The sequence below is a fragment of the Delphinapterus leucas genome, chromosome 7 (genome assembly GCF_059928025.1).
Source record: "Delphinapterus leucas isolate spDelLeu-1000000601 "Yukka" chromosome 7, BTC_Dleu_Yukka2, whole genome shotgun sequence".
Taxonomy (NCBI): domain Eukaryota; kingdom Metazoa; phylum Chordata; class Mammalia; order Artiodactyla; family Monodontidae; genus Delphinapterus; species Delphinapterus leucas.
The window spans coordinates 55,161,050-55,173,516 of NC_143135.1; the positions used below are offsets into that span (position 1 = coordinate 55,161,050).

Here is a 12,467-nt window from a genome sequence, read left to right on the forward strand (position 1 = left end):
GGCATTTAATAAGAGGGTAGATTTAAACTGGCATATATCAATAAACACATTAAATTTAATGAACTAAAATGCTCCAATTGAAAAACAAACACTGTCAAGTGAAATTTTTAAAAAACTAACTACATGTTTTTTACATGGGTCATAAAATAAAATGTTATAAAAAAGAGGAAAATAAAAAGTAGAAATAGGTATACCATGCAAACTTTAATCAAGAGATAGTTGGTATCATAATATTAATATCAAACAAAGCCGTTATATGCTGATATGATTATTTGTAAAGAATCCAAAATCTACACATAATTTATTAAAATTGTTAAATGAGCTTAGCAAGGTTGTTAGATATAGGATTTAATAAGCAAAAATCAATTGCATTTCTGAATATCCATTCTGTACTGTTAGAAAATAAAATTTTTTAAACATATCATTTACAATAACAAAATATTAACTATCTAGGAATAACTAACAAAAAGATGTACAAAAGGACTTGCCTGGTGGTGCAGTGGTTAAGAATCCGCCTGCCAATGCAGGGAACATGGGTTCGAGCCCTGGTCCGGCTCAAAATTTATAAAGAAATTAAAAGACCAAGAACAATTAATATATTCTTAAAGAAGAGGAAGGTGGGAGAAGTTGTCCTACCAGATGTCAAGATTTATTATAATGTTATGCTAAGACAGCATGGTATTGGCATAAGAATAGACAAATGGAACAGTAGAAGAGACAGCCCTGAAACATACCCACCCATATACAGACACTTAATTTACCAGAAAGGTGGTACTGCAAAACAATGGGGAAAAGACATTCTTTTCAATAAATGGTGCTGGGACATTTGGACTTCCATACACCAAAGCATCACACACACAAATCAATTCCACGTATGAAAAACAAATAATAAGCTTCTAATAATAATGTAGCAAAATGTCTTAATGAGCTCAGGGTAGGTAAACCCTTCTTATATCAATCAGACAAGAAAAGCACAAAATATAACTCAAAAGACTGTCAAATTGGGTTACATTAAGAACTTATTTTCATCAAAATACAACATTAAGGGACTAAAAAGGGAGAAGATATTTGTAACATGTATAACCAAAGAACTTGTACCCAGAATATAAAGAATTCCCACAAAGCAATAAGGGAAAAAAAAAAAATTTGTAAAATAGGCAAGAGACATACATAGGTATTACCCAAAAGAATATCCAGTTAAACGTATTAAAGTTGCTCCCCTTTATAGTAATCTAAGAAATGCAAATTAAAGCCACAGTGACTACACATCCACAGGAATTGTCAAAATGAAGAAAATCGGGCTTCCCTGGTGGCACAGTGGTTGAGAATCTGCCTGCCAATGCAGGGGACACGGGTTCGAGCCCTGGTCTGGGAGGATCCCACATGCCGCGGAGCAACTAGGCCCGTGAGCCACAACTACTGAGCCTGCGCGTCTGGAGCCTGTGCTCTGCAACAAGAGAGGCCGCGATAGTGAGAGGCCCGCGCACTGCGATGAAGAGTGGCCCCCGCTCGCCGCAACTGGAGAGAGCCCTCGCGCAGAAACGAAGACCCAACACAGCCAAAAATAAATAAATAAATTTACTTTAAAAAAAAAAAAGAAGAAAATCAATTGCAGCTATTGGAAAGTATGTGGAACAAGTGGAACTCTCACACAGTGCTAATACGAGTGTAAACTGGTATTACCACTTTGGAAAACAGTTGGCTCAGTAATTCCACTCCAGGGTATATACTACACAGAAATGCAAGCCATGCACACCAAGAGACTTGTATAAAAATGTCTGTGGTAATATTTCTTATAATAGCTAAAAACTGGAAACAGTCTAAATGTCCATCAATAATAGAATGAATAAATAAATTATGGTATACTCATACAATGAAATCTATTTTTTTTTGCGGTACGCGGGCCTCTCACTGTTGTGGCCTCTCCCGTTGCGGAGCACAGGCTCCGGACGCGCAGGCTCAGCGGCCACGGCTCATGGGCCCAGCCGCTCCGCGGCATGTGGGATCCTCCCGGACCGGGGCATGAACTCGTGTCCCCTGCATCGGCAGGTGGACTCTCAACCACTGTGCCACCAGGGAAGCCCGAAATCTTATACTGTAGTAAAAATGAATGAACTACAGCTACAGTTAATAATATAGATAAATCTCACAGAATTTTGAGCAAAAGTCCCACAAAAAAAGATACATACAGAGAGGGAGGGAGGGAAAGAGGAAGGAAGGAAGGAAAGGAGTGGGGTTTTTTTACCAAATAAATCTGTATTTAGTACAAGTTTAAATGGTAAAAAAATTTTTTAAAGGAATTTTTTACCCCGAAAGTCAGGATAGTAGTGGTTATCTTTGGGAAAGGGGGGAGAAATAATTAGAAGGAGTTTTGAGGGGGCCTATGGGAGGCTGATTATATTCCATTTCTTGACCCGGATGGTAGTCACATACGGTGTTCATGTTGATCAATAGGCTATATGAGGTTTTTCTACGTATTCTCTACATGTTATATTTCATAATAAAGCTTAAAAATATGATAGTTGGGACTTCCCTGGCAGTCCAGCGGTTAAGACTCTGCACTTCCACTGCAGAGGGTGCGGGTTCGATCCCCGGTTGGGGAACTAAGATCCTGATGCTGTGTGGTGCAGCCAAAAAATTAAAAAATAATAATAATAAATTTAAAATATGACAGCTGTTTATATTACTGAGGTAATGGAAACAGAGAGGTGATGGACTTAAGAGATACTTAGAAGGTAAAATCAACATGAGTTGGTGAGGAAGGGAATATGGAGAGAGGAAAGGGTGAGGGTTATATTTAGGATCCTTCTTGGGTTTCTGATTTAAGGGTCTATATTGTTGGTGGTACATTTCTTGCTATAAGGTAAACTGGAGAATGAAGGGAGATACCAAATTCAGTTTTGAACACAAATAAAAGCCAATTCTTTATGGACTTCAAATCATTAAAATAACATCATCAAATCAAGTAACTGTCTTTCAGAGACAATAGATTAGTCAAATACCCTAATTCTGCAGTGAAAGAGGACAGAAAAGATACATAGCCTTTCCATGGTCTGGAATGGAGTCACAGACCTCCAAACACAAGGGAGCAGCACAGAAAACAGAAGTACTAAGTCTAGCAGATAAGAGGAAGGCAAGGAGGCAAAAGAGTATCTGACCTAGTAACATTCTTTCTTCATCTAGATACTTTACTCAAGTTCTTCTACTTTCTGAAATTATCCCCTGGTACCCTTCATGCCTAAGCTTAAAACTGCCTTGGGGAAAGGCCTCTCTAATAATTGCTCTTCTCACATTAAAACTGTCCTTGTTCAGGCTTTCCTCATCTTGCTGTAGACTTATCAGTCTCCTAGTTGGTCACCCTAACTCCCGTCTTGCCCTCATTCAGTTCCTCCATCCTCCATACCGCCCCCAAGAGTGACATGTCTAAAACAAAAACCCCCAAGGTAGAATACAAGAACCTTCCATTAGACAAGATTTCTAGTCTAAAGTAAAGAGTTCTCAATTTAAAATCTACACCAGGGACTTCCCTGGTGGCGCAGTGGTTAAGAATCCGCCTGCCAATGCAGGAGACACGGGTTCGAGCCCTGGTCCGGGAAGATCCCACATGCCATGGAGCAACTAAGCCCGTGTGCCACAACTACTGAGCCTGAGCTCTACTGAGTCTGAGCTCTAGAGCCCGCAAGCCACACTATTGAACCCAAATGGCATGACTACTGAAGCCCGTGGGCCTAGAGCCTGTGCTCCGCAACAAGAGAAGCCACCGCAATGAGAAGCCCATGCACCACAACGAAGAGTAGCCCCCGCTCGCCGCAACTAGAGAAAGCCCACGCACAGCAACAAAGACCCAACGCAGCCAAAAATAATTAATTAATTTAAAAAGTAATAAAATAAAATAAAATCTACACCAGCCAAACTACCTGTATTTCTTCTAACGTGATAAGTTATTTCACATCTCGATGCCTTTGCTCACAATTGCTCCTTCTTTCTAAAACGTCTTTCCTCCTACTTTCCAACTGCCCATAATCTGATTAAGATTCATCTCAAGCATCACTACTCTATAATGCCCTTCTAGGCCCGTGCTCCCAAGTACAATTGATTACCCTCTTCTTTAAAGTTATATCATAACCTGTCTCAGATTTCGTAGCACCTATAACATTGTATTATTATCCATTTTTTGTCTAATCTACCCAACTAGACTCAGATTAGGGATCATATATTAATCTCTGTATCATCAACATGAAGCACAAGGCCTGGCACAGAATTAGAATTCAGAACACTTAGAGTGAATGAAAAAAATAAACAAATGAATAACTCAAGCCCTTACCATCTATATATCACATATATTATTTGATCTACCAACTATACTACTGGCCCTTAAAGGACAAAGAACATGTCTCACAGTTCCCAACATCCTCCACAGCAACTAACACAGTAGTATAAGTGAAGAACCCCTCATGTGAAATATTAACAAGTTCAGCTACAGAAAACCTTGGATGAGAAAAGCAGAAGCCCAAGTAGTTATCTACTAAAATACAAGATACCACATTTCTGTATAAAATAGAAGAATAAAAAAACACTATAGTCATCAATCTAGAACTGGACCCATTTATCATCCCTCCTCCTTTCCTCTGGGGCTAGAATCTGCTAGACTAATGCACGTAGCATGGCCTGGTTAAAGAGCTTGGGGTCTGACATCAGAATGCCTGAGTCCAATTTTTCTTTTAGACATGGTAACGGTATTGTGATTATGTTTTTAAAAAGAGTCTTTATTGTTTAGAGATATAAACTGAAATTTATGAATAAAATGATACGATGCCAGGAATTTGTTTTCACAAGAATCTGGTAGAGGGTGAGAGTGGAGGAAATGGAAGTGGACAGTAGGAGTGGGGGTGGGAATAAAACAAATTTAGACATAAAATGATAATTGTTGAAGCTGGGTAATGCGTACATGGGAATTAAACTATTCTCTCTAATTGTATACATATTTGAAATGTTCCATAACAAAAAGTTGAAAACGAAATTCCATACAGTCCAGCAATTCCACCCCTGGGTATTTATCAGAAGAAAACAAAAATACTAATTCCAAAAGATATACGCACCCTTATGTTTGTTGCAGCATTATCACAGCCAAGATTCGGAAGCAACGTTAAGTGCCCATCAATAAATGAATGGATAAAGAAGACGTGATTTATATATACAATGGAATATTACTCAGCCATAAAAAAAGAATGAAACCTTGCCATTTGCGACAACATGGATGGACCGAGAGGGTATTATGCTAAGTGAAATAAGTCAGAGAAAGACAAACACCGTATGATTTCAGTTACATGTGGAATCAACAAAACAAAACAAATGAATAAACATAACAAAACAGAAAGAGAGTCATAGATATCGAGATACACAGGTGTTTGCCAGAGGGGAAGGGGTTGGGGGGGAGGAGAGAAATAGGTGAGGAAGATTAAGAGATATAAACTTCCAGTTGCAAAATAAATGAGTCATGGGTATGAAATGTACAGGGTGGGGAATATAGTCAATAACTATTTAATATTTTGTATGGTGACAAATCATAACTCAACTTATTGTGGTGAACATTTTGAAATGTATGGAAATACTGAATCACTATACTGTGTAACAGGAACTAACATAGTGTTATAGAAAACAAGGCATTTTACAAAACAACTGACCAAATTTCTTTAACAGGTCAATGTCACCAAAATAATAAAAATTGTTCTAGATTTTTAAAAAAGCAAATGCCATGTGTGGAGACAGTTTGCATTTCGATTTGAACAAATCAACTATAACAAGATATTTGGGGAACAACTAGAGAAATGTGAATATGGACTATTTGTTAGATGACGTTAATTTTACTTGAGATGCTTAGATGGTTATATTTTTTAAGTGTCCCTTTGTAAGAGGTATTTACTGAACTATTTAGGGAAAAATATTATGATACTTTAAAAAAAACTTCAGGAAAACAAACTGAGCAAATTCGACAAAATATTAATAACTATTTAATCCCAAAGATGGGTATTTGGCAGTTCATACAGTATTCTCTACTTTTCTATAAGCTCAATAATTTTCATACTAAAGTTTAAAATCTGAAGTCATCTGTGATTCAAATATTTGAAAATTATTTCTTCTTTTACTTCAGATCTTACCTACAAATAAAAACTGAAAAATAAACCATTTTGCAAATTTCATTTTCTGCTTAAAATATTTCCTCTATTTAACTATGCATGATTGATGGTTTTTTCTAACCCATGAAAATAGAGAAATAAAATGCCACTTAGCTAAAAAAGTTAAAAAAAAAAAAAAGGGCTATTGCAGTTAGATATGAGGGCCTTGAATTAAAGCAGTAACAGCAGAATGAGAGGTTGAAGTTAACTCCTCCTTTGTGCTCCAATGCACTCTCAGTACTCTGAGCAATTTGATGCATTTTATCATTCACATCTGTTTCCATCTAGATACTGTAACCTTTTTTTTTTTTTGACTGCATTGGGTCTTCGTCGCTGCGTGTGGGCTTTCTCTAGTTGCCGCAAGCAGGAGCTACTCTTCATTGCGGTGCATGGGCTTCTCAATGCAGTGGCATCTCTTGCTGTGGAGCACGGGCGCCAGGTGCGCAGGCTTCAGTAGCTGTGGTGCACAGGCTTAGTTGCTCCACAGCATCTGGGATCTTCCCAGACCAGGGCTGGAACCCGTGTCCCCACTCTGCCACCAGGGAAGCCCCTGAAAGCTTCTGATAATAGGATCTTTTTGGACCTTTTGGATCTTTTTTATCTCTGTATCCACAGTGCCTAGCACATGGAAGACACTCAGTAAAAGACTGTTGAATGAACACGTTATTATTTATTTTGCATATTAACCTATTCTGCAGACACATGATACAACTCTTATACATACTCCCATACACACTCTCATCAGGTACTCAAGACCTTCTTACCTTGTAATAATGTTCCAAGAGAATCCTGACTACTCCCTCCACACTTTCTGCCTCCACAGGCTTCCTGGCAAACTGAAGCAGGTACTGCAAAGCATCTGCTGGGGAGGTAGCCTTACACAGATCTATGTGGAGTGCTGCAGATTTACTTGGTTTTGTCAGTCGGAGTTTCTTAGTAGCAATTTCCTCCTGCTGTTGCTGCAAGAGGGTAGGAAAGATAAAACATGAAAACTTGACTGCAAACAGAGAGTTGCAAATTTAACTTTACCTTGTTTGATGGAAATAATTTTTCCTATACCAAAATAATGTATTTAGGTAACAGACCCAGCTTAAACAAAAAGCAGTGTTGTGAACTGGGAAAGGAGCCAACTGGAGACAAAGCTATGAGTCCCAATTTTGCTTTTCACTAGCTCCTACAGCTTTGGGCAAGTTATTTAACCTCTCTAAGTCTCAGTTTCTTTCTCTGTAAAGTAGGTCCACGAATATTTTGTTCTGCCTATCTCTTAGGATTGTTGTAGCTTTAGGGTTAAGAGGACACACAAAGGATCTGCTCCACTCCTTATTAGAAAAGAAATCTCAATTCGACAAAAATATTCAGACTGTGCTGAGGCACTTACTAGGCTCACCTTGCCTCCTAAGAAAACTACAACTGATGGGAATGGTCTGCAGCTTACACTGAGGAAAAAAATCTTCCTCTTATAACAGATGACTATTTTCACCCAAATCATTCTACCTTTGTTAGAAGGATGGTCAGTATAGGAAAAAAATACATTGCCATATGCCTAGCAAACTGCAGTTACTTAACAAATATTTACGGAATGATTGATTTGGAATTAGAAGTTGTCTCTGATTCCAACTCTGCTGCTCTATTCTAAGTATGTCATGATTCACATTTTTATCATCCGTAAAAAACAGAAATGATGACCTACCACTAGTCTAACTCAATCAGGGATCCTCATCTGAACCACAGAACACACAAAATTAGCTGAGTAACTATTTTCTCAATTTTCCCAAGGATGGTGCCTAACTAGAACTATTCTAGATGCATCTGTTACATATGATGAGTGCCAAAAAGTTCACGTAAAAGGGAACCTGTTACTCCAGGGCTTACGTAAGGCCCTGGTGTGTAGATATAGAGAAGATCACAACAGAAGATAAAAGTTGTAATCAATAGTAATCATCAGAAAACTACTAGAGCTAATCAACGAATTTGGTAAAGTTGTAGGATACAAAATTAATGCACAGAAATCACTTGCATTCCTATACACTAAAAATGAAAGATCAGAAAGAGAAATTAAGGAAACAATCCCATTCACCATTGCAATAAAAAGAATAAAATACCTAGGAATAAACCTACATAAGGAGGTAAAAGACCTATACTCAGAAAACGGCAAGACACTGATGAAAGAAATCAAAGATGACATAAACAGATGGAGAGATATACCATGTTCTTGGATTGGAAGAATCAACATTGTGAAAATGACTATACTACCCAAAGCAATCTACAGATTCAATGCAATCCCTATCAAATTACCAATGGCATTTTTCACAGAACTAGAACAAAAAATCTTAAAATTTGTATGGAGACACAAAAGACCCCAAAGAGCCAAAGCAATCTTGAGAAAGAAAAACAGAGCTGGAGGAATCAGACTCCCTGACTTCAGACTATACTACAAAGCTACAGTCATCAAGACAATATGGTACTGGCACAATAACAGAATTATAGGTCAGTGGAACAGGATAGAAAACCCACAGATAAACCCGCGCACCTATGGTCGACTAATCTATAACAAAGGAGGCAAGAATATACAATGAAGAAAAGACAGTCTCTTCAATAACTGGTGCTGGGAAAACTGGACCGCTACAGGTAAAAGAATGAAATTAGAACACTCCCTAACACCATACACAAAAATAAACTCAAAATGGATTAAAGACCTAAATGTAAGACTGGACAGTATAAAACTCTTAGAGGAAAACATAGGAAGAACACTCTGACATAAATCACAGCAAGCTCTTTTTTGACCACCTCCTAGAGTAATGGAAATTAAGAAAAAAATAAACAAATGGGACCTAATGAAACTAAAAAGCTTTTGCACAGCAAAGGAAACTATAAACAAGATGAAAAGACAACCCTCAGAATGGGAGAAAATATTTGCAAACGAATCAATGGACAAAGGATTAATCTCCAAAATATATAAACAGCTCATGCAGCTCAATATTAAAAAAACAAACAACCCACTCAAAAAATGGGCAGAAGACCTAAATAGACATTTCTCCAAAGAAGACATACAGATGGGCAAGAAGCACATGAAAAGCTGCTCAACATCACTAATTATTAGAGAAATGCAAATCAAAACTACATGAGGTATCACCTCACACCAGTTAGAATGGGCATCATCAGAAAATCTACAAGCAACAAATGTTGAAGAGGGTGTAGAGAAAAGGGAACCCTCTTGCACTGTTGGTGGGAATGTAAATTAATACAGCCACTATGGAGAACAGTATGGAGTTTCCTTAAAAAACTAAAAATAGAATTACCATATGACCCAGCAATCTCACTACTGGGCATATACCTGGAGAAAACCATAATTCAAAGACACATGCACCCCAATGTTCACTGAAGCACTATTTACAATAGCCAGGTCATGGAAGCAACCTAAATGCCCACAGACAGACGAATGGATAAAGAAGATGTGGTACATACATACAATGGAATATTACTCAGGCATAATAAGGAACGAAATTGGGTCATTTGTAGAGACATGGATGGACTTAGAGACTGTCATACAGAGTGAAGTAAGTCAGAAATAGAAAAACAAATATCGTATATTAACACATATATGTGGAATCTAGAAAAATGGCACAGATGAATCAGTTTGCACACAGAAATGGAGACACAGATGCAGAGAACAAACGTATGGATACCAAAGGGGGAAAGGGGTGAGGGGTGGTGGTGGGATGAATTGGGAGATTGGGATTGACATATATACACTAATACATATAAAAAAGATAACTAATAACCTGCTGTATTAAAAATAAAATAAAATTCAAAAAAAAATTTTTCCTTAACGCTTGATGCATCATAATGATACCTTGAGCAATCACCTCTTTACAAATTTACACTTCTACAGAGAAGAGACTAGGATTATTCTAGACAGGAACGTGGCATGGCATGATAAAAAGACCAAGGGCTTTGAAGTCAGAGGAATTTGAGTTCAATTACCACTTACTAGCTAGAGGAGGCCTTCTCCTTCTATAAAAAGGAATACAATACCTACATCATAGGGATATTTAAGAAGTCTAAAGTATAATGTCTTTATTGTGCAAACACATAATAAGCACTCGATACATATCAGTTCTCTCTCCCTCATCTTCATAGCAGAGGAAAAATAAGAGAAGCAGTAAGATCTCATTTCATCACTCCATGGTAACCATGCATGAACAATGAAGTGAAGAAAGGAGCTCTTCTCTTAAAATCCTTACCAATTTCCATCCTATTCCACACAAATTTGGTCTTCGGTGTTATCTGGGCTGCAGTTAGGTCAAAAGATTGGAAAGATTTTTTTCCCTAGGGAGTATATAAGGAGAAGGACAGACCAATATCTGCTATCATTCAACATCTATAACATGAGCCAGGCCTTATGGTCTATCCAGGGAACACAGATGAACCACGCATCATCTCTGCCCTCGAGGAGCCCAAACTGGTGGGGAGATATGTACACTAGTAATTATAGTAGCACTCAGTGATAAGTACAAATAGATGAGTGTTACAGAAGCAGGGGAGGAGAGACTAAAGCAAAAATATAAGTTCACTGAGTGGAGAACAAAGAGAGAGGGAAGCATGACATCTGTTCTATGTAAAGGAGACAATAGATACAAAAGTTTGGAGAGGTGCAAACACGTGGCATGCTGGAGGAGGGGTGAGTAGTCTTGGTAAGGGGGAACAACAGAATACTGGAAAGAAAGGAAGTGACATTTCACAACAAAGTGAAAGTAGTTAATGCCACTGAAACTTACACTTAAAAAATGGTTAAAATGATAAATTCTGTGTTATGTATATTTTGCCACAATTTTTAAAAAAGGGGGGCAAAGGAAACAGCCAGGAAATGCCAAAAAGCAAGCCACAGAAGAGGGAGCTCTGTGAAGTCAGAAAGCTTTCCTGAATGTTGACTCATTTTAAAAGTTGAGGAAAACTAATTTCACATAAAAAGGGGCAACAAAAGAGTGTAAAGGTAAATATCAAAGTTATTTTCAGAAAAAAACAAGAATAAGAAGCAAACTAACTTCCCTACACACAATGGGAATACGTCACAAAGTGTCCACAAAACAAAAAAGGCAGTGATACAGCTAGAAGGAATACTGTTAAATCACAAAGAGCTAGGAAGTTTGGCTAGGGAGTTTTTACAAAAAGAAATAGCTGTTAAAAAAAAGGGTGGGGAGGGCTTCCCTGGTGGCGCAGTGGTTAAGAATCCGCCTGCCAATGCAGGGGACACGGGTTCGAACCCTGGTCCAGGAGGATCCCACACGCCACGGAGCAACTAAGCCCGTGCACCACAACTACTGACCCTGCTCTCTACAGCCTGCAAATCACAACTACTGAGCCCGTGTGCCACAACTACTGAAGCCCGCGCGCCTAGAGCCCGTGCTTCGCAACAAGAGAAGCCACCGCAATGAGAAGCCCGCGCACCGCAACGGAGTAGCCCCAACTCGCCGCAACTAGAAAAAGCCCGTGCGCAGCAACCAAGACCCAACGCAGCCAACGATAAATAAATAAATAAATTTATTTTAAAAAAACAAGTAGCTGTAAAAAGAGGAAGACTTGATTTGTCGATGCAATTACCTCTTTGTACTACAATCACAGATATGCCGTTCCGTATCTCCCACTCGCCTGTGAGTTCCTAAAGGACAGGGACCCTACTTTGTATTGGACTTTGTAGCTCAGCACCTTTTACCATACCTAATACGTAGTAACCACTCTTTTACTCAGTAAACTCTTGTTGAAGGAATAAATGAAATGTTTAAGGATCAGTGTCCTGCTGGATGGTCTAAAGCTTGCTACTCCACAAGTCTGTGGATGGAAGGATGCCACTGACTGGCGTCAATTGAGGGCTTCTCAGAAGTGCAGATTATTGCTTCACCTCCCCGGCCCGATTTACTTACTGAGTAGAATCTACATTTTAAAAAGACCCCAGGTGATTTGGATACACAAAGTCTGAGAAGCACGACACAAGGTATGACGTGGGATCAACCTCTACTTCAGCTATATATATGAGGAAATACAAGGAGAATCACTGACTGTTGACACGGGTTTGGCCCACCAGTCCTTAAACAACTCTAAAGGAGGAAGGTATTGCCCTCCTCCCTAGGTGAACTGTTCCACCAATGGAAAGTTCCACCCCTATGAAGCCTGTGACCCTCGCCTGCTCTGACTGGGTCTTGAGGATTTCTATAGGCTCCTCTTCCAATCCCTTGAGCTCTGCATACAGCCAACTTGTCCCTGGGCGCTTTTTTTGTAACGGGAGTTGGGAGG

The 12,467-nt window shown here is 38.8% G+C and overlaps 1 protein-coding gene across 1 annotated transcript in view; it reads right to left on the reverse strand.

Annotated features, from left to right (window-relative positions):
• The window catches only part of INTS4 (integrator complex subunit 4), a 112,278-nt gene that overhangs the window by 99,277 nt on the left and 534 nt on the right, over positions 1-12,467 (reverse strand). Inside the window, exon 2 of the mRNA XM_022593907.2 lies at positions 6,941-7,135. Within this exon, the coding sequence (XP_022449615.1) occupies positions 6,941-7,135 (195 nt within the window). The remainder of the gene's footprint in view (positions 1-6,940; positions 7,136-12,467) is intronic.